Here is a 25,371-nt window from a genome sequence, read left to right on the forward strand (position 1 = left end):
CATCCCAAACCATCTCAAGGTTGAGGTCGGGGGATTGTGGAGGCCAGGTCATCTGATGCAGCACTCCATCACTCTCCTTCTTGGTCAAATAGCCCTTACACAGCCTGGAGGTGTGTTGGGTCATTGTCCTGTTGAAAAACAAATGATAGTCCCACTAAGCCCAAACCAGATGGGATGGCATATCGCTGCAGAATGCTGTGGTAGCCATGCTGGTTAAGTGTGCCTTGAATTCTAAATAAATCACAGACAGTGTCACCAGCAAAGCACCCCCACACCATAACACCTCCTCCTCCATGCTTTACGGTGGAAACTACACATGCGGAGATCATCCGTTCACCCACACCGCGTCTCACAAAGACACAGCGTTTGAGAGCAAAAATCTCCAATTTGGCAGGTCTCTTCTTCTTATTGGTGTCCTTTAGTAGTGGTTTCTTTGCAACAATTCGACCATGAAAGCCTGATTCACACAGTCCCCTCTGAACAGTTAATGTTGAGATGTGTCTGTGACTTGAACTCTGTGAAGCATTTATTTCGGCTGCAATTTCTGAGGCTGGTAACTCTAATGATCTTATCCTCTGCAGCAGAGGTAACTCTGGGTCTTCCATTCCTGTGGTGGTCCTCATGAGAGCCAGTTCCATCATAGCGCTTGATGGTTTTTGCAACTGCACTTGAAGAAACTTTCAACGTTTTTGAAATGTTCCGTATTGACTGACCTTCATGTCTTAAAGTAATGATGGACTGTCGTTTCTCTTTGCTTATTTGAGCTGTTCTTGCCATAATATGGACTTGGTCTTTTCCAAATAGGGCTATCTTCGGTACACAACCCCTACCTTGTCACAACACAACTGATTGGCTCAAAAGCATTAAGAAGGAAAGAAATTACACAAATTAACTTTTAAAAAGACACACCTGTTAATTGAAATGTGTTCCAGGTGACTACCTCATGAAGCTGGTTGAGAGAATGCCAAGAGTGTGCAATGCTGTCATCAAGGCAAAGGGCGGCTATTTGAAGAATCTCAAATATAAAATATATGTAACTTATTTGGTTACTAAATGATTCCATATGTGTTATTTCATAGTTTTGATGTCTTCACTATTATTCTACAATGTAACAAATAGTAAAAATAAAGAAAAACCCTTGAATGAGTAGATGTGTCCAAACTTTTGACTGGTAGTGTGTGTATATATATATATATATATATATATATATATATATATATAGTGCATTCGGAAAGTATTCAGACCCCTTAACTTTTTCCAAATGTTCTTACATTACAGCCTTATTCTAAAATATATTAAATTGTTGTTTTTTTCTTATCAATCTACACGCAATACCCCATAATGACAAAGCAAAAACAGGTTTTTTGAAATGTTTGCCAATTTATAAAAATACAACAACTGAAATATCACATTTAAATATGTCCCCAAGAACATAGTGGCCTCCATCATTCTTAAATGGAAGAAGTTTGGAACCACCAAGACTCTTCCTAGAGCTGGCCGCCTGGCCAAACTGAGCAATCGGGGTAGAAGGGCCTTGGTCAGGGAGGTGTCCAAGAACCCGATGGTCATTTTGACAGAGCTCCAAAGTTCCTGTGTGGAGATGGGAGAACCTTCCAGAAGGACAACCATCTCTGCAACACTCCACCAATCAGGCCTTTATGGTAGAGGGGCCAGACGAAAGCCACTCCTCATTAAAAGGCACATGACAGCCCACTTGGAGTTTGCCAAAAGGCACCTAAAGGACTCTCAGACCATGAGAAACAAGATTCTCTGGTCTGATGAAACCAAGATTGAACTCTTTGGCCTGAATGCCAAGCTTCACATATGGAGGAAACATGGCACCATCCCTACGGTGAAGCATGGTGGTGGCAGCATCATGCTGTGGGGATGTTTTTCAGCAGCAGGGACTGGGAGACTAGTCAGGATCGAGGGAAAGATGAACGGAGCAAAGTACATAGACAACCTTCATGAAAACTTGCTCCAGTGCGCTCAGGACCTCAGACTGGGGCAATGGTTCACCTTCCAACAGGACAACGACCCTAAGCACTCAGCCAAGACAACACAGGAGTGGATTCGGGACAATTCTCTGAATGTCCTTGAGTGGCCCAGCCAGAGCCCGGACTTGAACCCGATCGAACATCTCTAGAGAGACCTGAAAATAGCTGTGCATCAACGCTCCCCATCCAACCTGACAGAGCTTGAGAGGATCTGCAGAGAAGAATGGGAGAAACTCCCCAAATACAGGTGTGCCAAGCTTGTAGCGTCATACCCAAGAAGACTTGAGGCTGTAATCGCTGCCAAAGGTGCTTCAACAAAGTACTGAGTAAATACAAGAAAGGTAAATACCTGTCAATTTGTGGAAAGATCACCCTGATTAACTCTTTAGTATTATCCCAGTTTACCTATTTACAGTGAGGGAAAAAAGTATTTGATCCCCTGCTGATTTTGTATGTTTGCCCACTGACAAAGACATGATCAGTCTATAATTTTAATGGTAGGTTAATTTGAACAGTGAGAGACAGAATAACAACAACAAAAATCCAGAAAAACTAATGTCAAAAATGTTATAAATTGATTTGCATTTTAATGAGGGAAATAAGTATTTGACCCCTCTGCAAAACATGACTTAGTACTTGGTGGCAAAACCCTTGTTGGAAATCACAGAGGTCAGATGTTTCTTGTAGTTGGCCACCAGGTTTGCACACATCTCAGGAGGGATTTTGTCCCACTCCTCTTTGCAGATCTTCTCCAATTTATTAAGGTTTCGAGGCTGACGTTTGGCAACTCGAACCTTCAGCTCCCTCCACAGATTTTCCATGGGATTAAGGTCTGGAGACTGGCTAGGCCACTCCAGGACCTTAATGTGCTTCTTCTTGAGCCACTCCTTTGTTGCCTTGGTCGTGTGTTTTGGGTTATTGCCATGCTGGAATACCCATCCACGACCCATTTTCAATGCCCTGGCTGAGGGAAGGAGGTTCTCACCCAAAATTTGACAGTACATGGCCCCGTCCATTTTCCCTTTGATGCTGTGAAGTTGTCCTGTCCCCTTAGCAGAAAAACACCCCCAAAGCATAATATTTCCACCTCCATGTTTAACGGTGGGGATGGTGTTCTTGGGGTCATAGGGAGCATTCCTCCTCCTCCAAACACGGTGAGTTGAGTTGATGCCAAAGAGCTCGAATTGGTCTCATCTGACCACAACACTTTCACCCAGTTCTCCTCTGATTCAGATGTTCATTGGCAAACTTCAGACGGGCCTGTATATGTGCTTTCTTGAGCAGGGGGATCTTGCGGGCGCTGCAGGATTTCAGTCCTTCACAGCGGAGTGTGTTACCAATTGTTTTCTTGGTGACTATGGTCCCAGCTGCCTTGAGATCATTGACCTGATCCTCCTGTGTAGTTCTGGGCTGATTCCTCACCGTTCTCATGATCATTGCACCTCCACGAGGTGAGATCTTGCATGGAGCCCCAGGCCGAGGGAGATTGACAGTTATTTTGTGTTTCTTCCATTTGCGAATAATCGCACCAACTGTTGTCACCTTCTCACCAAGCTGCTTGGCGATGGTCTTGTAGCCCATTCCAGCCTTGTGTAGGTCTACAATCTTGTCCCTGACATTCTTGGAGAGCTCTTTGGTCTTGGCCATGGTGGAGAGTTTGGAATCTGATTGATTGATTGCTTCTGTGGACAGGTGTCTTTTATACAGGTAACAAGCTGAGATTAGGAGCACTCCCTTTAAGAGTGTGCTCCTAATCTCAGCTCGTTACCTGTATAAAAGACACCTGGGAGCCAGAAATCTTTCTGATTGAGAGGGGTCAAATACTTATTTCCCTCATTAAAATGCAAATCAATTTATAACATTTTTGACATGCGTTTTTCTTGATTTTTTTGTTGTTATTCTGTCTCTCACTGTTCAAATAAACCTACCATTAAAATTCTAGACTGATCATTTCTTTGTCAGTGGGCAAACGTACAAAATCAGCAGGGGATCAAATACTTGGTGGTGGTCCTCTGTAGCTCAGCTGGTAGAGCACGGCGCTTGTAACGCCAAGGTAGTGGGTTCGATCGCCGGGACCACCCATACACAAAAAAATAAATAATGTATGCACGCATGACTGTAAGTCGCTTTGGATAAAAGCGTCTGCTAAATGGCATATTATTATTATTATTATTTACTTTTTTCCCTCACTGTACTTATGGTCTTGCCTACACCTAGCGAACAGTTTTTTAATTATATGAGAAAAAAAGATTCCATTTTATTTGGAACGGCAAGCCAGACAAAATTAAACGGGCCTATTTATATAATGAATATGAATTCTGAGGACAGAAATGATTAAATATTAAAGCATTAGACCTATCACTAAAAGCTTCAGTCATACAAAAATTATACTTAAATCCGAACTGGTTCTCTAGCAAACTAGTAAGATTGTCTCACCCAATGTTCAAGAAGGGACTTTTTCCCTTTATTCAGATTACAACCCCTCACTTTCAGGTATTTGAAAAGGAAATTTTCTCCCAAATATCACTATTTCTAAAACAAGCCATAGAAAGTTGGTTGCAATTTCAATTTAATCCTCCAGAAATGACAGAACAAATATTGCAACAAATATTGTGGTTAAACTCAAACATACTAATTGATAGAAAACCGTTATTTTTTTTAGAAATTTTTTTTAAAAGGTATAATCTTCGTAAATGATATTATCGGTAGGAATGGTGGAGTTATGTCGCACATGCAGCTAACAAAAACATCTGGAAATGTCTGCTCTACCCAAAATTACAACCAAATAATTGCAGCATTACCGCAAAAATGGAAGAGGAAAGTGGAAGGAGGAAAAAGTAAGGAACTTGTCTGTCGGCCCTGCATTAAAGAACATAATTTGTTAAAGAAAATTGTGATAAATAAAAAAGTTTACCAGTTTCATTTAAGGACCAAAAGATTGACAGCCGTCCCATATAGATTGCAAAATAGTTGTGAAGTGTTTATGTTTATGAACTGATACGCAAAATGACGCCGGATTCAAAACTTAGAATTTTTCAATTTAAATTATTATATACAATTCTTGCTCCCAATAGAATGTTATTTGTATGGGGGATACAATCTTCCCAGGTCTGCAGATTTGGCTGTGAAGAGACAGAATCATTAGATCATTTGTTTTGGTACTGTCCATTTGTAGCTTGTTTCTGGACACAGGTCCAGGAATGGCTGAAGGATTGCAATATTTGCATGGAGCTGACCCTGCAGATAGCACTACTGGGTGATCTGAAAAGTCATAGTCAATCGATCAATAATATAATAATACTTTTAGCAAAAATGTTAATTTTCAATTTACAATATGTAGAAACAATGAGAATAGAAGGGTTCAGAACTTTTGTAAAACAGCACAGTACAGTTGAAAAATATATGGCAAATAGAAATCCAATATGGATGGTGTTAAGACATAGATAATAATAATAATAATAATATGCCATTTAGCAGACGCTTTTATCCAAAGCGACTTACAGTCGTGCGTGCATACATTTTTGTGTATGGGTGGTCCCGGGGATCGAACCCACTACCTTGGCGTTACAAGCGCCGTGCTCTACCAGCTGAGCTACAGAGGACCACAGATGGGAGGTGTTGAATGAAGCTGAAGGATTGGACTAATAACAACAACTAATAACAACAAGATAACTAGTGTAAGACATGCTGTGTCCATAATAAGTATATAGGTTATATATTGTGAGCTTTTGTGAAAGAGCACAGTTAGAAAGATATGGCATATAGAAGCATACCAGATCGACATGATCGGAGGAAGTTCAGGAGTAAAAACAAACAAAATATAATTATTGACTGTGTCCATAAAATGTATATAGTATGTATAAGCATGAAGTAGAGGCCTAAGCATCGTTGTTCACTAGTTTACTCCAATTAGGGAATTAGGGAAGGGATGGTGGGGTTGGAAATATATATTTTTAAAGGATATGTATGTATATACAGTGGGGAGAACAAGTATTTGATACACTGCCGATTTTGCAGGTTTTCCTACTTACAAAGCATGTAGAGGTCTGTCATTTTTATCATAGGTACACTTCAACTGTGAGAGACGGAATCTAAAATAAAAATCCAGAAAATCACATTTTATGATTTTTAAGTAATTAATTTGCATTTTATTGCATGACATAAGTATTTGATCACCAACCAACCAATAAGAATTCCGGCTCTCACAGACCTGTTCGTTTTTCTTTAAGAAGCCCTCCTGTTCTCCACTCATTACCTGTATTAACTGCACCTGTTTGAACTCGTTACCTGTATAAAAGACACCTGTCCACACACTCAATCAAACAGACTCCAACCTCTCCACAATGGCCAAGACCAGAGAGCTGTGTAAGGACATCAGGGATACAATTGTAGACCTGCACAAGGCTGGGATGGGCTACAGGACAATAGGCAAGCAGCTTGGTGAGAAGGCAACAACTGTTGGCGCAATTATTAGAAAATGGAAGAAGATGACGGTCAATCACCCTCAGTCTGGGGCTCCATGCAAGATCTCACCTCGTGGGGCATCAATGATCATGAGGAAGGACCTGGTCAATGACCTGAAGAGAGCTGTGACCACAGTCTCAAAGAAAACCATTAGTAACACACTACGCCGTCATGGATTAAAATCCTGCAGTGCACGCAAGGTCCCCCTGCTCAAGCCAGCGCATGTCCAGGCCCGTCTGAAGTTTGCCAATGACCATCTGGATACTTTTTTCCCCCACTGTATATGCATAAAAAGAAAACATATGGGGGATTGGAAGTGATGCAGACAATTACATTGATGGAAGTTACAATCTATCTGCAATATTAAAGCTGATCTAACCCTAAAAAAAGAAAAAATTAAAAAGAAAAAAAAATGGAGTACTGAGTAAAGGGTCTGAATACTTATTTAAATGTTATATTTCAGTTTATAAATGTCTAAAAACGTGTTTTTGCTTTGTCATTATTGTGTGTAGATTAATGAGAGGAAAAAATAATTTAATCAATTTTAGAATAAGGCTGTAACGTAACAAAATGTGGAAAAAGTCAAGGGGTCTGAATACTTTCCGAATGCACTGTCTATATATATATATATTCCTTTGCTTATTCTCCATCCCACCAATATGAACTATTAACTGCTAATAGGTTTAGGATTGAAAGTAAAAAAGAAGGTTTGGAAATGTCTCCCAAAAGACATAGAAACAAGGGTGTGTGTGGTGCTGCAACCAAAGCCAAACGGAGGGATACCCACATTCCTTCTGAAATGCATTACTTTCACAGTGCTCAGTATGTCTTCCTAGCATGTGTGGGTGTCTAATGATATGCCGTATGACTCATTGTGCCTAATAAATGAAGAACTTGTCAGACGTGCACCGTACAAATATCTTCTTGTGTCTTTCGCTCCTTCCCTGTTTTCTAGCGCTTTCTATATCTTTCTCTTTCCTCTCCTCCCTTTTCTCTCAGTCTTGCCTCCCTTTTGCTTTCTGCTTCTGTTTCTCTGACTCAACTTATCCCCATCTTTCTCCTTCCTCTTCCTTTTCTTAGACTCTTTTTCATCTAATTTTTCGCTTACTCCGTTTCTCTGACTGTATCTCTTTCTCCCCATCTCCCTGTCTCCCTATCTCTCTCCATCTTTCCATCCCTACCCAGCCTTTTATTTTAGATTCTCTCACACCCTCTGTCACTCACTCCGTGTTTCTCTGACCATCTCTTTCTCTCTCCCTCCCTCCTCTCTTTCTCTCCTCTATCATCCCTCACTCTCTAACTCTCTTTCTCTGTTTGGACATGTGGAAGCTCTGGAGCCTCATTGACAGCATTCCTCCTCCTCCCTCTTCTCCCCTCTTTCTCTTCCTCCTCTCCCGTCTCTGTTGTATTCCCACCGCAGGACTCCTCTTAGCCCATTGCCCGGCATAGAGCCCTACTGTGAGGGGCCAGACGCCAGCAGCTACCAGCCCCCGCCCTCCAGCCCTCAGTGAGTGTGGCAACCTGCACCTTGTTCAGCCCGCCCCTCAGTCAGTGTGCTGCTGGCTGGCTTGGCCGCATGCTTCATGTGCTGGGCACAGTCACGCGGTCACACGCCGGTTCAAGCAGTTGGGGCCCTAAGCACCCTCGCAGTCCACTCACGGGAGATGCAAAATTATTGAATAGATACAGCTGTAAAAAGATATGCACTAAGCAACCTACCTGGGGTCATACTTGTTTTATAGTCCCCGGAGATGTCATAGTCTTAGATGTCCAGCAGAGGGTGACATGTGTACAGCATTGTTGGGTAGAAAGTGGCCTTTGAGAAAGCTGTTGAGCTGAATTTAAATACATCCGAATCAAGACCAAAGCCCTAGATCCCGATATCTCCAAAATTTCCAGAAATGGGCCAACTAGCAATTTAGACCAGTACTATTAATGGTCTCCCCGAGGTGCATGCAAATGTAGCATGATAGCACCGCAAACTGAGAAGGATTTTCAGCCAAGGATTTTCAGCGGTCAGACTGCTCCAAACTCTAATTAACATATAAGCCACGGTATGTGGTGTAACTACAGTGAATTACACTGAGTGTACAAAACATTAAGAACACTTGCTCTTTCCTTGACATAGACTGACCAGGTGAATCTAGGTGAAAGCAATGATCCCTTATTGATATCACTTGTTAAATCCACTTCAAATCAGTGTAGATGAAGGGAAGGAGACCGGTTAAATAAGGATTGTTAAGCCTTGAGACAATTGAGACATAGATTGTGTATGTGTGCCATTCAGAGGGTGAATGGGCAAGACAAAATATTTAAGTGCCTTTGAACACTGCTGTGTTTTTCACACTCAACAGTTTCCCGTGTGTGTCAATAATGGTCCACCACCCAAAGGACATCCAGCCCACTTGACACAACTGTGGGAAGCATTGGAGTCAACATGGGCCACCATCCCTGTGGAACACTTTCGACACCTTGCAGAGTCCATGCCCCGACGAATTGAGGCTGTTCTGAGGACAAAATCAAATCAAATCAGAGGGTGCAACGCAATATTAGGAAGGTGTTCTTAATGATTTGTACACTCACTGTATATAAATAACACAAGTGCCCGATTCGACATTGCACAGGAGGCCATTGTATTCAGTTTTCCCGAGATGGTACAACTTGCCCCTGATGCTGACCACCATGCTGGACATGTAAGATGAAACCACTCCAGTGTTCAGAATGGACAACATTTTTTACTCTCCTTTAAATCGACATGCGACTCCGTCCCATTGAGGATTTCCACTGGGCGTACATACCCAGTATTCTCTCTTCCCATCTCGTGGTTTTCATTGGTCGGGCTGCTGCTGCTGCTTCTCCTCACGCCCCACCCCCTAACTTCCCTCCTGTGCTATGCACTGGGAATATAACAGGAACATTAGAGGAACATATCGCCACTTGGCATGAAGCTCACGGGCATAGCATCCCATGCACTGGCCTAACCTGTTTAAAACCTAGCACAGGTGGACCAATGGCGTTTTAAGTTTGGGATGGCTATACAAAGGGAACAGGTCTGGTGTACAACAACTGGAAAGCAATGGGTTTGGTTAATTGATTACATCAGAGAGACCATTGGAAAATGGAGTATCTTTTGTTCTACTTCAAATGAGATCAATTTTCAACAGAAGCTGACAGTTATTCAGTAATTATGACAATGTGCTTTTACTGCCCCATTATCTGTTACTTTCATTTCTAGTCAAACGTGTTGTCCCTGCATCAATGTGTACAATGTGTGGGGAGTTTTGGCAAATGTAACTTTCTTTCCCTATCAAAAGAGTTATTTGAAGTCTGGGCTATCCGACTCCAAAAACACCTCTAGTAGTCTTTAGTTTTGGGGAAGGTTAGGTTACCACATAATTCAAATAACTCTGTGGCAGTTACATATGTCAAGACCCACCTACACGGTTTACATATACATGCAGGGGCAGCACTTTTGACTGGGAATGTAAGTTACAGATTGTGGCTTTAAACATAGCAAATATGTTGCCATAAAAATGTCAACATCATTCAGTTCTTAATTTAACTGCGAGTTGAAAGTACCGGTAACAATTTACTTAAAGTGTGCAGGTGTAATGCATTATGCTGTTAGAATGCATCATAAGACTTGTCATAAGCATGTATGGCCCCCTTATGATTATCTTCTTATATTGCTCTCATAATCATCCTTACTAAATCATTTTGAGTCACTTTTAAGAAAATGTCCTACACTTCCTACTTAGATGGACATATTATAAGCACATTATAAGAAATAAAGGTTCATACATGATTATGACAAACATGCAGGCTTTCATCAAAGTGTTACCAAAGTACCTACATTCTTATTTTTACAGCATCCATTTTAGACTTTTGGAAATGTTCATGTGGCTGCCTGCAGTACGTAGTCACACAGTACATTGTGGTTCTATGTCAGTTATAACATAAATATGAAATCTAATCAAATTTCACTGTGGTCTCTCACCAGTCTGTCCTATCTTCAGACAAGGAAGTTTTTTCACTGTTCCTTTGTTGTCAATAACAATAGCTATTGTTTTAGGCAAATGGCCAGCATACTGTAGAACTCTCCCTCATGTTGGAATGTCACAAAAAGTCTTAGCTGAATGTACCTTGTGTCCTTCCAGATTGTTTGCAGCCGAGCGGCCCCTGAATCTCTTTGTGATGAACCCGCCCCTGCACACACGAGCTTGACCTAACCCTGCCCAAACTAGAAACCCTTTCTTATTTTCTTTGTGAATTGATTTCATGTGATTTAATTTCATGTGATGCGTTTTCTCCGGGCAGTTACTCTTTTCAATGCTTTGCTTTTTTCCTCTCAGCTATTCTGTTAGATTCCTTGAAAAGTCAAAGAGTATTCAGTGTTAAGTTTAGTAGAGTGAGTATGTGTAATGGTAAGCATACAGTGTTGGTGCCAAATGGTGCTCCTGTTACTGCATACAAGCACATGGCACAGTATATACAGTACATACAGTAACATACTAGAAGTATAATGTTGTATTTGTGACCATCTGTAATTTTACAGCGTTGTAATCAAACCAGTGAATCTATATGACCAGGAGAACCCTTATGAGGTTGTCACTTTTACATATGTGTATTGTCCTCATCTGCTGGACTGCTACAATTCATGCTATAACCAGTGTTAATACATCTTTGTCTCATAATAATATGAGCGGTGACAATCTGAACATGAAAAATGGCACATTCAGCAAATGTCAAATACTGTATTCAAAACTGATTTTTATAGAAACAAACAAGCCAGCATATTACATTTTATAGCTGTAACAAGAATTCTATCTAGACTGAAGTATGTGTATAGCATTGCTTGTAATAGCTATTTCTATGTTTTAGATATTGAATATTTAGCTGGAAGCATCTTGAATGTGGGTTGTGTTCTGCATCCAGCGGAGGCAGATGTGTTTGCCTGTGTCACGCACTCTACTTGAAGACCCTGCACCACAACAGTCAGTGCCTTCATTTACATTTACATTTTAGTCATTTAGCAGACGCTCTTATCCAGAGCGACTTACAGTTAGTGCATACATTATTCCCCCATGGGAATTCAAACCCACAACCCTGGCGTTGCAAACGCCATGCTCTACCAACTGAGCTACATCCCTGCCGGCCATTCCCTCCCCTACCCTGGACAACGCTGGGCCAATTGTGCGCCGCCCCATGGGTCTCCCGGTCACGGCCGGCTACGACAGAGCCTGGATTCGAACCAGGATCTCTAGTGGCACAGCTAGCACTGCGATGCAATGCCTTAGACCACTGCGCCACTCGGGAGAGAGAACGTACATGCCTCATACGTAGCAGAGAAAGAGAACGTCATTGCTTTTCAATGCGGGTCCTCGACTGTCAGTTGCCTTGGAAACTCAGCCCCTCCATTGCCACCTCAGCCATCACAAGCACAGCTAGGCCTTAGTGATTCAGCAAAAAAGAGAGACTGAAAAGCCTCAGTCTTGCATTGTATTTTGGTACTCTGAATAAAGTATTATCAACACGTCCAGATTTTTCTCTTTTCTTTTCTGGAAAATGCTTGTTATTCCTCATTTCTTGGTGTAACATAAATACTCTCTTGACTAAATGGGCTTTCAAATGTCTTCCTAATGAATAAAACCCATATAACTAATAACACACGTAGTCCAATTTCTACAATGATGACCTTAGAATGTACTGTATTCTAAGTGGATATTCTTAAATTCAAATCACAATTTGAAATACAGATAACATGCATGTCACCACCACAAATAAATATAGTGAGAACGAGGCTCGAGAGTATGTGGTCCAGGGAAGGTTGAGTAATGACAAGACTTATCGAGAAAAAAGGAGGGGAAAAAGGGACAGATGCCCACTCTGCTAAAGATGGTGACCTGAGTCATCAAGATAGCCGTGTCTGGGCAAGGGGAATGTGTGGGTGTGGTGGGGGGCATGTTAGTCATTGCCTCTGGTTGGCTCTATCAGAGGTTTATGAAAATCTAAGTAAATGGAAATGTCAGGTGATACAACACACACATTAAGCATTGTTATTCCACTGAGAGACACTTAATTAATGTGACTGACTTCACATCAATTACATGACTGAACAAAAAAGACTGTACAATGAAAATATTACTCAATCAGAAACTAACAGGCAGAAATGATTTATAATCAGCACAGTCTCCTCATGAGCTGTTCAAGTGATGCAGTTGAGCAAATGGAATGTTAATAGACAACATAGACTGTTAACCCTGAACCTAAAGATACTTTACTCAGTGGGTCATCTGACTCCATACCAAGACCATGCACCTATGACTCAATAGTGTCTGCATAACATTTTATTTATAATGTTGCGTAGGAGAGCAGTCCAAAACTCTAAAGTTACTGCTGCACATGGTCCCTCCATCTCCATCCTCTATTCATAACCAAATGATAAACATTCAATCCCTGCCTCGTCAGATCAAATCATTGGCGCATCGTAGCAGTGTCTGAAATCCCCATTTAAACTTCAGGCTCAAACTAAACTTATAACATCACATCATCTGACTTTCCAGTTCAGATAAACAATTATGGCAATATTTATTTTGTTACCTAAATATGAAACACTTATAGTCAGAGCTTGGCTCTTAAAAAAAAAAAAAAATGGATATATGGGTGGTGTCATCTCTGACTGGAGACTTTATTTTATTTATTTTATAATTATTTTCTGTTAAAATGTTGCCAGGCAGTAAAGGCATTGAAGGAGGTGCTTAGTTTGGGTGTTTGCTGAGTAAAGTTAAAGGAGGTAGGGGAGCAGGCATTGACTGGCCTTCTGTCTTTCCATTGTTTCTCAGGTCCTCCTCTGGTAAGGTGAGTCCGGAGAGTATGCGTTCCATGGGACCACCATCAGAGTGTTCCGAGGACGGCAATGGCATGAGCATGAAGAAGATCCCCCCGAGTCCTGCGAAGAAGGAAGAACTCTCTCTGTACAAGAAAACCAAGCGAGCAATAACGAGCAAAAAGTACAGTGTCTCCAAGTATGAAGCGGAGGCAACCACGCCTATCGAGCTGATCAGCCGAGGCCCTGACGGACGCTTCGTCATGGACCCCAGCGACATGGAGATGATTTCCGTCAAGCCACGGCGAATTGAGGGCTTCCCCTTCGTCGAAGAGTCGGACCGCTATCCCGAATTCCGCCAGTCGGATGAGGAGAACGATGATCCCGGGCCCATGCCCCCCGTCATGGCAACCCTTCGACCTCACCAACTCTCCCCCATCTCCAGCCAGGAGTCTTACCTGCAGCCACCAGCCTACAGCCCCCGCTTCCAGAGGCCCATGGAAGGTATGACCATCATGGAGAGCAGTCGGCTCCAGGCCATGGGGCAGATCCAAGGCTCCCTGCACCATAGAGCCTTCCCTCACAGCCACGGTCACTTCTACGGGTACCTTGGCAGCCCTGGGGAACCCGACCCTCCACCCCCTTTCTATATGCTTGACACCAGCCCTCTGAGCTCTGTCATGTCGTCACCCCCTTATCACCCCGAAGGGCCCTTTGGTCACCCCCACATCCCTGAGGAGATGGGGGAAGGAGATATTCATCACTATGCCGTCTCAAGCTTTCCCCTTCCCCTGACACTCACCTCTTCCTCTCGCTCCCCGGAGATCTGGCACAGACCCGATTTTCCCTTTGCAAGTCTGGAAAGGCCCCACTTCATTTTCCCACCCCACCACCCTTTGCATCTACACCGGGAACCCTTCTTTCCTCCTCCCCATGTTCTTCCCCCTGTTGTTCTCCAGCCCTCCTCTCTCCAGGTGCCATCCTACTCCGGTGTCCTGCAGCTGGAGGCCCCAAAGAGCCGTCCAGGCAAGTCTCCCAGCAAGGTCAAGCCTCAGGGCCTTCCAGCCAAGCATTTAGCTATGCAAGAGGCGCAGAGTCTAGGCAAGCTAAGACACACAAGCCACAGTATGGGTGTGCCGGTTTTGCCTTACCCCGACCCAACAGCCCTCATGGGCGGCCCTAGCACATTCAGTAGCCTGGACACCCGGTGGTTCGAGCCCACCCCCCGGCTCAGCCCCAGGCAGGCTCGTAGGATGGAGCCTAGCATGATGGTCCTCCAACCTTCCCGCCTCTCACCCCTCACCCAGAGTCCCCTTAGTTCCCACGAGGGCTCCCCAGAGATTGTAGTGCGACCGCGTCCCCGTCCCAGCTTCGTCCAGCCCTCCATACCTCCAGAGATGTCCGAGATCACCCTGCTTCCCCCCTCTTCAGTCAGCTTCTCCCGGAGTTCCTCTCCCTCTTCCTCTCCCGCCCATGGTCAGGTTAGCAGGAGGGCAAGTCCCAGCTACCGCTCCCACATGGCCTTTGCCACCTCCGTCACAAGCTACCCGTCCCAGTCCCCGTCACCCCCCATGGAAAGCAGCAACATGTTTGGGCAGATCCCAAGTGATCCCATTGGGCAGATACCATCCCAGAGGAGAACTGAGGAGGAGGTCCTACCGTCCGAGCCCTCTCCACCCCAGTTGTCAGCTTCAGGGTAGGTGCACTAGGCCTTCAGGGAGGGATTTATTTGTTATCTGCCCCATTACCAATTGCTTTAACTTGTTAGGTTGCCTTGAGTTCTGAACACAGTTACATTGAGGAAAATGTTGGTTCTACTTTTAAAAGCTAAATGCACTTGTCAGGAAAATTGGGGTTGGACTACATACCAATGTCAATTTTTAGAGTAAAATATCGATTGCTTTTCTTTTTTTAACTTGACATAAGACTTCATCAAAGGATAGCATTTTTGATGATAAATTGACTAGGGACTCTTACATTATTCCTTGCAATGTCATTTTGCTGTATAGATTTATTTGATGGGCTTGGGAGTTCTGCCGTTTTCAACTCGATCAATGCTGCTTTTCATGTCAGACATCAACTTTCAAACATCCATCCATTGAATCTGTGAAGCACTGTACCAAACTTGTCTTTTGACAAATCCCGATTGCTCATTTTCTTCTAAATTCGGACTTGGTGGATCAACTCCTTTGTGACCTGACAAGAGAAATAATTTGCTTCACAGATTACCTTACAGACCTTTCGGGGCTACAGTAAGTCTTTGGAGAAAATGACATTATTATCTAAACCATTTCAAATGCATTGTGCAGTTTGTTTGATACAAGCCCCTAAAAGCCTGAAATCAGAGGGACATCACCACAGGATCCCTGGTTTTCCATGTGTGTCATGCTTTACCCTGCTTTCACCCAACAGGAGGAATCCCATATGTGCATCTGAATTGACTCTCAGACAAAACAAACACCATTGCTGTGTCTAACTCTTAGGCCTTTTAGGACTCCTTATTTATCATGCAGAGGGTGCTTTTAGGATAGTCCATCTCAGCAGGCACAGGGGGGCCCATTCTCGTCCTTAGTAACCTGACTGCATGAACCGCCTCTTCCCTGAACCTTCCACCCCAACCCCATCCCTCAACCACCCCTCCATTGCCCCCAGGACATCCCAGGTCTGACTGCCAGGGGAGGCTTGTTGGGCAAAGCGTGTTGCAGGGATCTGTCCGCTTTCATGTGTTGCAATGTCTCCATCATTATTGATTAGGGGCAGCTGGTCGTTCTTGATGGCTCCTGGAGTCTTACCTGCTTTGTTTTTGATTGATCTCAGCTATCTGGGCAGCGTTGTTGTGACCAGGTCCTCTACACCACAATAGGTAAGGGTTGGATCCATGTCTGAAAGGGGGGGGGGGCAGCAGGTGGGGCTTTGAATCACCTCGTCCTTTAAAGGGGAATACGAGTCTTTCGGTCTTGCTTTGTTTAGTTTGTTACTTCAATCAACTTGCAGTTCATTTCCCTTTTTTCCTTTTTTCAAAGTAACTATGCATTTTGAGTTCTACAGTCTGCAACAATGTATGCATTCTGACATAAATATGCATATGTCACCCTTTATGATAATTGCATTGGAGGTTAGACACATACAGTGTCTTCAGAAAGTATTCATACCCCTTGACTTATTCCACATTTTATTGTGTTACAGCCTGAAATCAAAATTGATGTTTTTTCTCACCCATCTACACACAATACCCCAAAATGACAAATTGAAAACATGTTTTTAGATATGTTTGCAAATTTATTGAAAATTAAATACACAAATATCTTATTAACATAAGTATTCACACCCCTGAGTCAATACTTTGTAGAAGTACCTTTGGCAGTCTTTCTGGGTAAGTCTCTAAGAGCTTTCCACACCTGATTGTGCAACATTTGGCCATTATTATTTTAAAAATTATTCAAGCTCTCATTGCTAGACAACCATTTTCAGGTCTTGCCATAGATTTTCAGGAAGATTTAAGTCAAAACTGGGCCACTCAGGAACATTCACTGTCTTCTTGGTAAGCAACTCCAGTGTAGATTTGGCCTTGTGTTTTAGGTTATTGTCCTTCTGAAAGGTGAATTAATCTCCCTGTGTATAGTGGAAAGCAGACTGAACCAAGTTTTCCTCTAGGATTTTGCCTGTGCTTAGCTCCATTCCTTTTTTTTATCCTAAAAAAAACTCCACAGTCCTTCACGATTACAAGCATACCCATAACATAATGCAGCCACCACTATGCTTGAAAATATGGTGAAATCTCTGAGCGGTTTCCTTCCTTTCCGGCAACTAAGTTAGGAAGGACACCTGTATCTTTGTAGTGACTGGGTGTATTGATACACCATCCAAAGTGTAATTAATAACTTCATCATGCTCAAAGGGATATTCAATGTCTGCTTTTTTTTCTTCTTTTTTTTACCCATCGACCAATACCCATCGACCAATTATTTGTGAGCCATTGGAAAACCTCCCTGGTCTTTGTGGTTGACTCTGTGTTTGAAATTCACTGCTCAACTGAGGGACCTTACCGATAATTGTATGTGTGGGGTACAAAGATGACGTAGTCATTCAACTTATTATGTGACTTGTAAAGCACATTTTTACTCCTGAACTTATTTAGGTTTGCCATAACAAAGGTATTTAATACTTATTGACTCAAGACATTTCAGCTTTTCATTTTTAAATGATTTGTAAAAAGTTTGAAAAAATATTCCACTTTGACATTATGGGGTATTGTGTGTAGGCCAGTGACAACTTTGTTACAAGGATTATTATATTATTTAACAAATCATAGAACATATAGTGTAAAATAGAGTAACACCATAGATTCAAGTCACACAAACATACCTATTGATTTTGTTTGGCCAAACTATTGGCTTGGTTCAGACAAAAAAAATCTCCATTTAATCAATTTTAAATTCAGGCTGTAACACAACAAACGGTGGAAAAAGTCAAGGGGTGTGAATACTTTCTGAAGGCACTGTATCACGGACACAACTGCATGCTTGAGATGTATGCTAACAACAATTGTTTTGGTTAACTACCATGACAGCTGACACATACACAAAAAAAGCTGAAAGAAAGTCCTTGCACAAGCAAGGCCCAGACAAAAATGTTGTCTGTTCTGTTGACTACAGAAGCATTATTATGTATAATGGTGTTACCTTGGAAGCTTAACTGCACTTATCCTTACTTTTTTGTGCCTTCTTTTGTGTCTTCAATAAGAATGAGCAGTAGATATCAGAGGAAATAAATATGTATCTGACAAAGACGATTACAATTGTAACAGCCCTTTTCTAAGCCTACCCAAGTGTACAGTGGGGAAAAAAAGTATTTAGTCAGCCACCAATTGTGCAAGTTCTCCCACTTAAAAAGATGAGAGAGGCCTGTAATTTTCATCATAGGTACACGTCAACTATGACAGACAAATTGAGATTTTTCTTCTCCAGAAAATCACATTGTAGGATTTTTAATGAATTTATTTGCAAATTATGGTGGAAAATAAGTATTTGGTCACCTACAAACAAGCAGGATTTCTGGCTCTCACAGACCTGTAACTTCTTATTTAAGAGGCTCCTCTGTCCTCCACTCGTTACCTGTATTAATGGCACCTGTTTGAACTTGTTATCAGTATAAAAGACACCTGTCCACAACCTCAAACAGTCACACTCCAAACTCCACTATGGCCAAGACCAAAGAGCTGTCAAAGGACACCAGAAACAAAATTGTAGACCTGCACCAGGCTGGGAAGACTGAATCTGCAATAGGTAAGCAGCTTGGTTTGAAGAAATCAACTGTGGGAGCAATTATTAGGAAATGGAAGACATACAAGACCACTGATAATCTCCCTCGATCTGGGGCTCCACGCAAGAGCTCACCCCGTGGGGTCAAAATGATCACAAGAACGGTGAGCAAAAATCCCAGAACCACACGGGGGGACCTAATGAATGACCTGCAGAGAGCTGGGACCAAAGTAACAAAGCCTACCATCAGTAACACACTACGCCGCCAGGGACTCAAATCCTGCAGTGCCAGACATGTCCCCCTGCTTAAGCCAGTACATGTCCAGGCCTGTCTGACATTTGCTATAGTGCATTTGGATGATCCAGAAGAGGATTGGGAGAATGTCATATGGTCAGATGAAACCAAAATATAACTTTTTGGTAAAAACTCAACTCGTCGTGTTTGGAGGACAAAGAATGCTGAGTTGATATAACAGCGCCGGAGAAGATGGCTGCCGTTTTACAGCCCTCTAACCAATTGTACTATTATGTGTGTTTTTCGCGTTATTTGTAATTTATTTTGTACATAATGTTTCTGCCATCGTCTCTTATAACCAAAAAGAGCTTCTGGATATCAGGACAGCGATTACTCACCTCGTATTGGACGAAGATTTTTTCTTCAACGAGGCGGCCGCGAAGGATATCATACAGACACCCGACAAGGCCCAAATCCCCGTCATTCGCGTGAGGAAGAGACGGAGATATCGTGGACGTAGATCGGGGTGCCTTGTAAGGATCCGACGGCGAGCGAGTAAACTGCCTCTTCCATCAATCCTATTAGCCAACGTTCAATCATTTGAAAATAAATTGGATGATTTAAGATTACGGTTATCCTACCAACGGGACATTAAAAACTGTAATATCTTATGTTTCACCGAGTCGTGGCTGAACGACGACATTGATAACATACAGCTAGCGGGCTATACGCTACATCGGCAGGATAGAACGGCTGACTCCGGTAAGACAAGGGGTGGCGGTCTGTGTATATTTGTAAACAACAGCTGGTGCACAAAATCAAATACTAAGGAAGTCTCGAGGTTTTGCTCGCCTGAGGTAGAGTATCTTATGATAAGCGGTTGACCACACTATTTACCAAGAGAGTTTTCATCTATATTTTTCATAGCTGTCTATTTACCACCACAAACCAATGCTGGCATTAAGATTGCACTGAATGAGTTGTACAAGGCCATAAATCAACAGGAAAACGCTCATCCAGATGCAGCGCTCCTATTGGCCGGGGACTTTAATGCAGGGAAACTTAAATCCGTTCTACCTCATTTCTACCAGCATGTTAAATGTGCAACCAGAGGAAAAAAAACTCTAGACCACCTTTACTCCACACACAGAGACGCATACAAAGCTCTCCCTTCTCCCTCCATTTGGCAAATCTGACCATAACTCTATCCTCCTGATTCCTGCTTATAAGCAAAAACTAAAGCAGGAAGCACCAGTGAATCGGTTAATAAAAAAGTGGTCAGATGACGCAGATGCTAAGCTACAGGACTGTTTTGCTAGCACAGACTGGAACATGTTCCGGGATTCTTCAGACAGCATTGAGGAGTACACCACATCAGTCACTGGCTTCATCAATAAGTGCATCGATGATGTCGTCCCCACAGTGACCGTACGTACATACCACAACCATAAGCCATGGATTACAGGAAACATCCGCACTGAGCTAAAGGGTAGAGCTGCCGCTTTCAAGGAACGGGACTCTAACCCGGACGCTTATAAGAAATCCCGCTATGCCCTCCGACGAACCATCAAACAGGCAAAGAGTCAATACAGGACTAAGATTGAATCGTACTACACTGGCTCTGACGCTCGTCGGATGTGGCAGGGCTTGAAAACTATTACAGACTACAAAGGGGAAGCACAGCCGTGAGCTGCCCAGTGACACAAGCCTACCAGACGAAGCTAAACCACTTCTATGCTCGCTTCGAGGCAAGCAACACTGAAGCATGCATGAGAGCACCAGCTGTTCCGGATGACTATGTGATCACGCTCTCCGTAGCCGATGTGAGTAAGACTTTTAAGCAGGTCAACATTCACAAGGCCGCAGGGCCAGACGGATTACCAGGACGTGTACTCCGAGCATGTGCTGACCAACTGGCAAGTGTCTTCACCGACATTTTCAACATGTCCCTGACTGAGTCTGTAATACCAACATGTTTCAAGCAGACCACCATAGTCCCCGTGCCCAAGGACTCTAAGATAACCTGCCTAAATGACTACCGACCCGTAGCACTGACGTCTGTAGCCATGAAGTGCTTTGAAAGGCTGGTCATGGCTCACATCAACAGCATTATCCCAGAAACCCTAGACCCACTCCAATTTGCATACCGCCCCAACAGATCCACAGATGATGCAATCTCTATTGCACTCCACACTGCCCTTTCCCACCTGGACAAGAGGAACACCTACGTGAGAATGCTATTCATTGACTACAGCTCAGCATTCAACACCATAGTGCCCTCTAAGCTCATCACTAAGCTAAGGATCCTGGGACTAAACACCTCCCTCTGCAACTGGATCCTGGACTTCCTGACGGGCCGCCCCAGGTGGTAAGGGTAGGTAACAACACATCTGCCACACTGATCCTCAACACGGGGCCCCTCAGGGGGTGCGTGCTCAGTCCCCCTCCTGTACTCTCTGTTCACCCATGACTGCATGGCCAGGCACGACTCCAACACCATCATTAAGTTTGCCGACGACACAACAGTGGTAGGCCTGATCACTGACAACGATGAGACAGCCTATAGGGAGGAGGTCAGAGACCTGGCCGTGTGGTGCCAGGACAACAACCTCTCCCTCAACGTGACCAAGACAAAGGAGATGATTGTGGACTACAGGAAAAAAAAAGAGGACTGAGCACGCCCCCATTCTCATCGACGGGGCTGTAGTGGAACAGGTTGAGAGCTTCAAGTTCCTTGGTGTCCACATCACCAACGAACTATCATGGTCCAAACACACCAAGACAGTCGTGAAGAGGGCACGACAAAGCCTATTCCCCCTCAGGAGACTGAAAAGATTTGGCATGGGTCCTCAGATCCTCAAAAAATTATACAGCTGCACCATTGAGAGCATCCTGACTGGTTGCATCACCGCCTGGTATGGCAACTGCTTGGCCTCCGACCGCAAGGCACTACAGAGGGTAGTGCGTACGGCCCAGTACATCACTGGGGCCAAACTTCCTGCCATCCAGGACCTCTATACCAGGCGGTGTCAGAGGAAGGCCCTCAAAATTGTAAAAGACTCCAGCCACCCTAGTCATAGACTGTTCTCTCTGCTACCGCATGGCAAGCGGTACCGGAGTGCCAAGTCTAGGTCCAAAAGACTTCTCAACAGCTTCTACCCCCAAGCCATAAGACTCCTGAACAGCTAATCATGGCTACCCGGACTATTTGCACTGCCCCCCCACCCCATCCTTTTTACGCTGCTCTTACTCTGTTAATTATTTATTTATAGTCACTTTAACTCTACCCACATGTACATATTACCTCAACTAGCCGGTGCCCCCGCACATTGACTCTGCAACGGTACCCCCCTGTATATATAGCCTCCCTACTGTTATTTTATTTTACTTCTGCTCTTTTTTTTCTCAACACTTTTTTTGTTGTTGTTTTATTTTTACTTTTTTGTAAAAAATAAATGCACTGTTGGTTAAGGGCTGTAACTAAGCATTTCACTGTGATGTCTGCACCTGTTGTATTCGGCGCATGTGACCAATACAATTTGATTTGATTTGATTTGATTTGAGTTGCATCTAAAGAACACCATAACTACTGTGAAGCATGGGGGTGGAAACATCATGCTTTGGGGCTGTTTTTCTGCAAAGGGACCAGGACGACTGATCCGTGTAAAGGAAAGAATGAATGGGGCCATGTATCGTGATATTTTGAATGAAAACCTCCTTCCATCAGCAAGGGCATTGAAGATGAAACGTGGCTGGGTCTTTCAGCATGACAATGATCCCAAACACACCGCCCGGGCAACGAAGGAGTGGCTTCGTAAGAAGCATTTCAAGGTCCTGGAGTGGCCTAGCCAGTCTCCAGATCTCAATCCCATAGAAACTCTTTGGAGGGAGTTGAAAGTCCGTGTTGCCCAGCGACAGCCCCAAAACATCACTGCTCTAGAGGAGATCTGCATGGAGGAATGGGCCAAAATACCAGCAACAGTGTGTGAAAACCTTGTGAAGACTTACAGAAAACGTTTGACCTGTGTCATTGCCAACAAAGGGTATATAACAAAGTATTGAGAAACTTTTGTTATTGACCAAATACTTATTTTCCACCATAAATAGCAAATAAATTCATAAAAAATCCTACAATGTGATTTTCTGCATTTTTTTTTCTCATTTTGTCTGTCATAGTTGACGTGAACCTATGATGAAAATTACAGGCCTCTCTCATCTTTTTAAGTGGGAGAACTTGCACAATTGGTGGCTGACTAAATACTTTTTTCCCCCACTGTATATTATAGGTTGTCCAGGCTGTAGTAGTTTGTCTCTCTCGTCTAGTCTTGTGGGTTGTGGCAATGATCACTTTGTTATGTCCTCTTTGACTTGTTACATTCTTAGCATTCCTCTCAAGCAGTAGATATACTAACCTTTCTTACTCAAGCTGCTTTTATATTATACACCAATTAAATATTTTGGACCTATGCTCTTAGGAAATATTTGATATGATTGGCCATCTGAACTCCCTTCACTCCAGTCAGTATGAAACAAAACACGCAAATAACCTAATTACACTTGTATGTTTGGACTGCAGAACAGTTCTCACTACCATGTGAAGCAAGTGTCCTTCCACACCTGTTGACGCACTTTATTGATATTGTGGGGAAAGTAGCATTAGCCCAGGGTGTGAGGGGGACCAAGCGCCCCCTGGTTTTAGGTCCACAGTCCTATGAAGTGCTTATATAATAATATAATATATGCCATTTAGCAGACACTTTTATCCAAAGCGACTTACAGTCATATGTGCACACATTTTAAGTATGGGTGGCCCCAATAATCATTCCCACAATCCTGGCGTTGCAAGCGCCATGCTCTACCAACTGAGCCATACAGGACCACTTTTCAGAGTATTCCCCTTTAAAGTCCTGTTCCATGTGCAAACTGCCATGCATGCCATCGCTAAATATTGCTATTCAGTTCCCCAAAAAATAACAAATATTTTAATAAACTCTTGTTACATTTGTTGTCAGAGTGCTTCGTTTTGGTTTTGGCTTATTTTTCATTATGTGACTGTTCCCAAGTAGCCATTTTCCCCTCCCGCCATCTCTCCCCCTGTCAGCATGGTGAAGCCCATTGTAGACAGTATCCATGTCTATGAATACATATTGATGATGCTTTGTCGCTCAGCTGTGATTTTCCCCATCTACTAACCGCCTTCAATTTCTCTCTGCAGCCACAGCTGGAGGACATCCACTTTGTAATGCAATTTGTTTTCCGTGCCTTGTGAGAAACTGGTGTGTTGGTGACAGAATTTGTGGGCTGCCGTTTTAATGTGCCTCAGTATCTGGATAGGAAGACTGTAGACATTATTAGAGATGGCTGAGAATACTCATTCATGTTCTACAAATGACAATATTGTTTCAGATTTGCAACTGTTATTTTCAGATTTAAAATAGTAAAATAAACCATTAAAAAGTGTTGCTATAAACACTTAAGCTTGAAATCAAATTCCTTTTGAATGTTTTTTGTTTGTTGTTGTTTTGTTTCACTCCCCTTTGAAAATAATGCAAATATTTGTTCTAAATGTTTAAGCACTGTAATAATCTTGTATACCTCACCTTGGGATAAATTGCCGTATCACAACTTTGTTACAAGGATTATTATATTATTTAACAAATCATAGAACATATAGTGTAAAATACAGTAACACCGTAGATTCAAGTCACACAAACATACCTATTGATTTTGTTTGGCCAAACTATTGGCTTGGTTCAGTCAGAAACCTCAGGTGTGTCACATTGCTCGAATCGTTAGGTAATGTGAAGCTGAATTCATAAGGTTTGAATCTTGGACTTTGAGGGCCTCTCATGTAGACGGAGAGGTCCACTAGACAGATGTTCCTCAGGGTTACGTGTCTTCTCCCTCCTTTTTTGTTCAGAAATCGTCGAGGTGAGCCAATTGCCCCTGCGGGGTCTGAGAGGTTTGATGCATTGAGATACCAACGTATTAAAAAGGCCAAGAAGATAATGGTGGTCAACAACAACAACTCCAAGTCCAGAAGAAACACAGGTGAGTCCTCTGACGTTGTGGATGTATGGTCCTGACGTAAGACAATGATTGATTAACATGCACATTTTGTGGCATACCGCTCTTTTGACAGATATTGTGTCTGGCAGACTCAGATTTGTTTTCAGTAGCCATATATCTTTTAAGAGACTTCATCACAACAGGATTAACAAGGACTTCCTCTTTTACAGGCGTCAATGAAATTACATATATGCATCATACGATGCTATCTACTCAGCGGCACGCCACTATGGTGTGATAAGGTACCATAGTGTGATACTTTCCCCATCTCTGTTACCCTGCCGTAGTGATGGTAACACCAAGGTAGTTCCCTCAATGAGTTCTGCAGTTCTCCAGAAACCTAACTTTGACACCAACTTCCTCCATAATCATGACATAATTTCTAATAATACTTACAAAGGTATCAAATGACTACATGATCAGTTAATGCAATTTATCTTTTGAATCATACAATTCAATGTCTCACTTATTCATGTTGCATTTCCAACTCATGAACGTAATTGAACCATTGTAAGATAA

The 25,371-nt window shown here is 42.9% G+C and overlaps 1 protein-coding gene across 1 annotated transcript in view; it reads left to right on the plus strand.

Moving 5' to 3' along the window:
* The window catches only part of LOC121579322 (protein turtle homolog B-like), a 222,095-nt gene that overhangs the window by 193,966 nt on the left and 2,758 nt on the right, over nucleotides 1–25,371 (plus strand). Inside the window, exons 18-20 of the mRNA XM_041893813.2 lie at nucleotides 7,882–7,968; nucleotides 13,304–14,983; nucleotides 24,704–24,834. Of these exons, the coding sequence (XP_041749747.1) occupies nucleotides 7,882–7,968; nucleotides 13,304–14,983; nucleotides 24,704–24,834 (1,898 nt within the window). The remainder of the gene's footprint in view (nucleotides 1–7,881; nucleotides 7,969–13,303; nucleotides 14,984–24,703; nucleotides 24,835–25,371) is intronic.

This window comes from Coregonus clupeaformis, chromosome 13 (assembly GCF_020615455.1).
Source record: "Coregonus clupeaformis isolate EN_2021a chromosome 13, ASM2061545v1, whole genome shotgun sequence".
Classification (NCBI taxonomy): domain Eukaryota; kingdom Metazoa; phylum Chordata; class Actinopteri; order Salmoniformes; family Salmonidae; genus Coregonus; species Coregonus clupeaformis.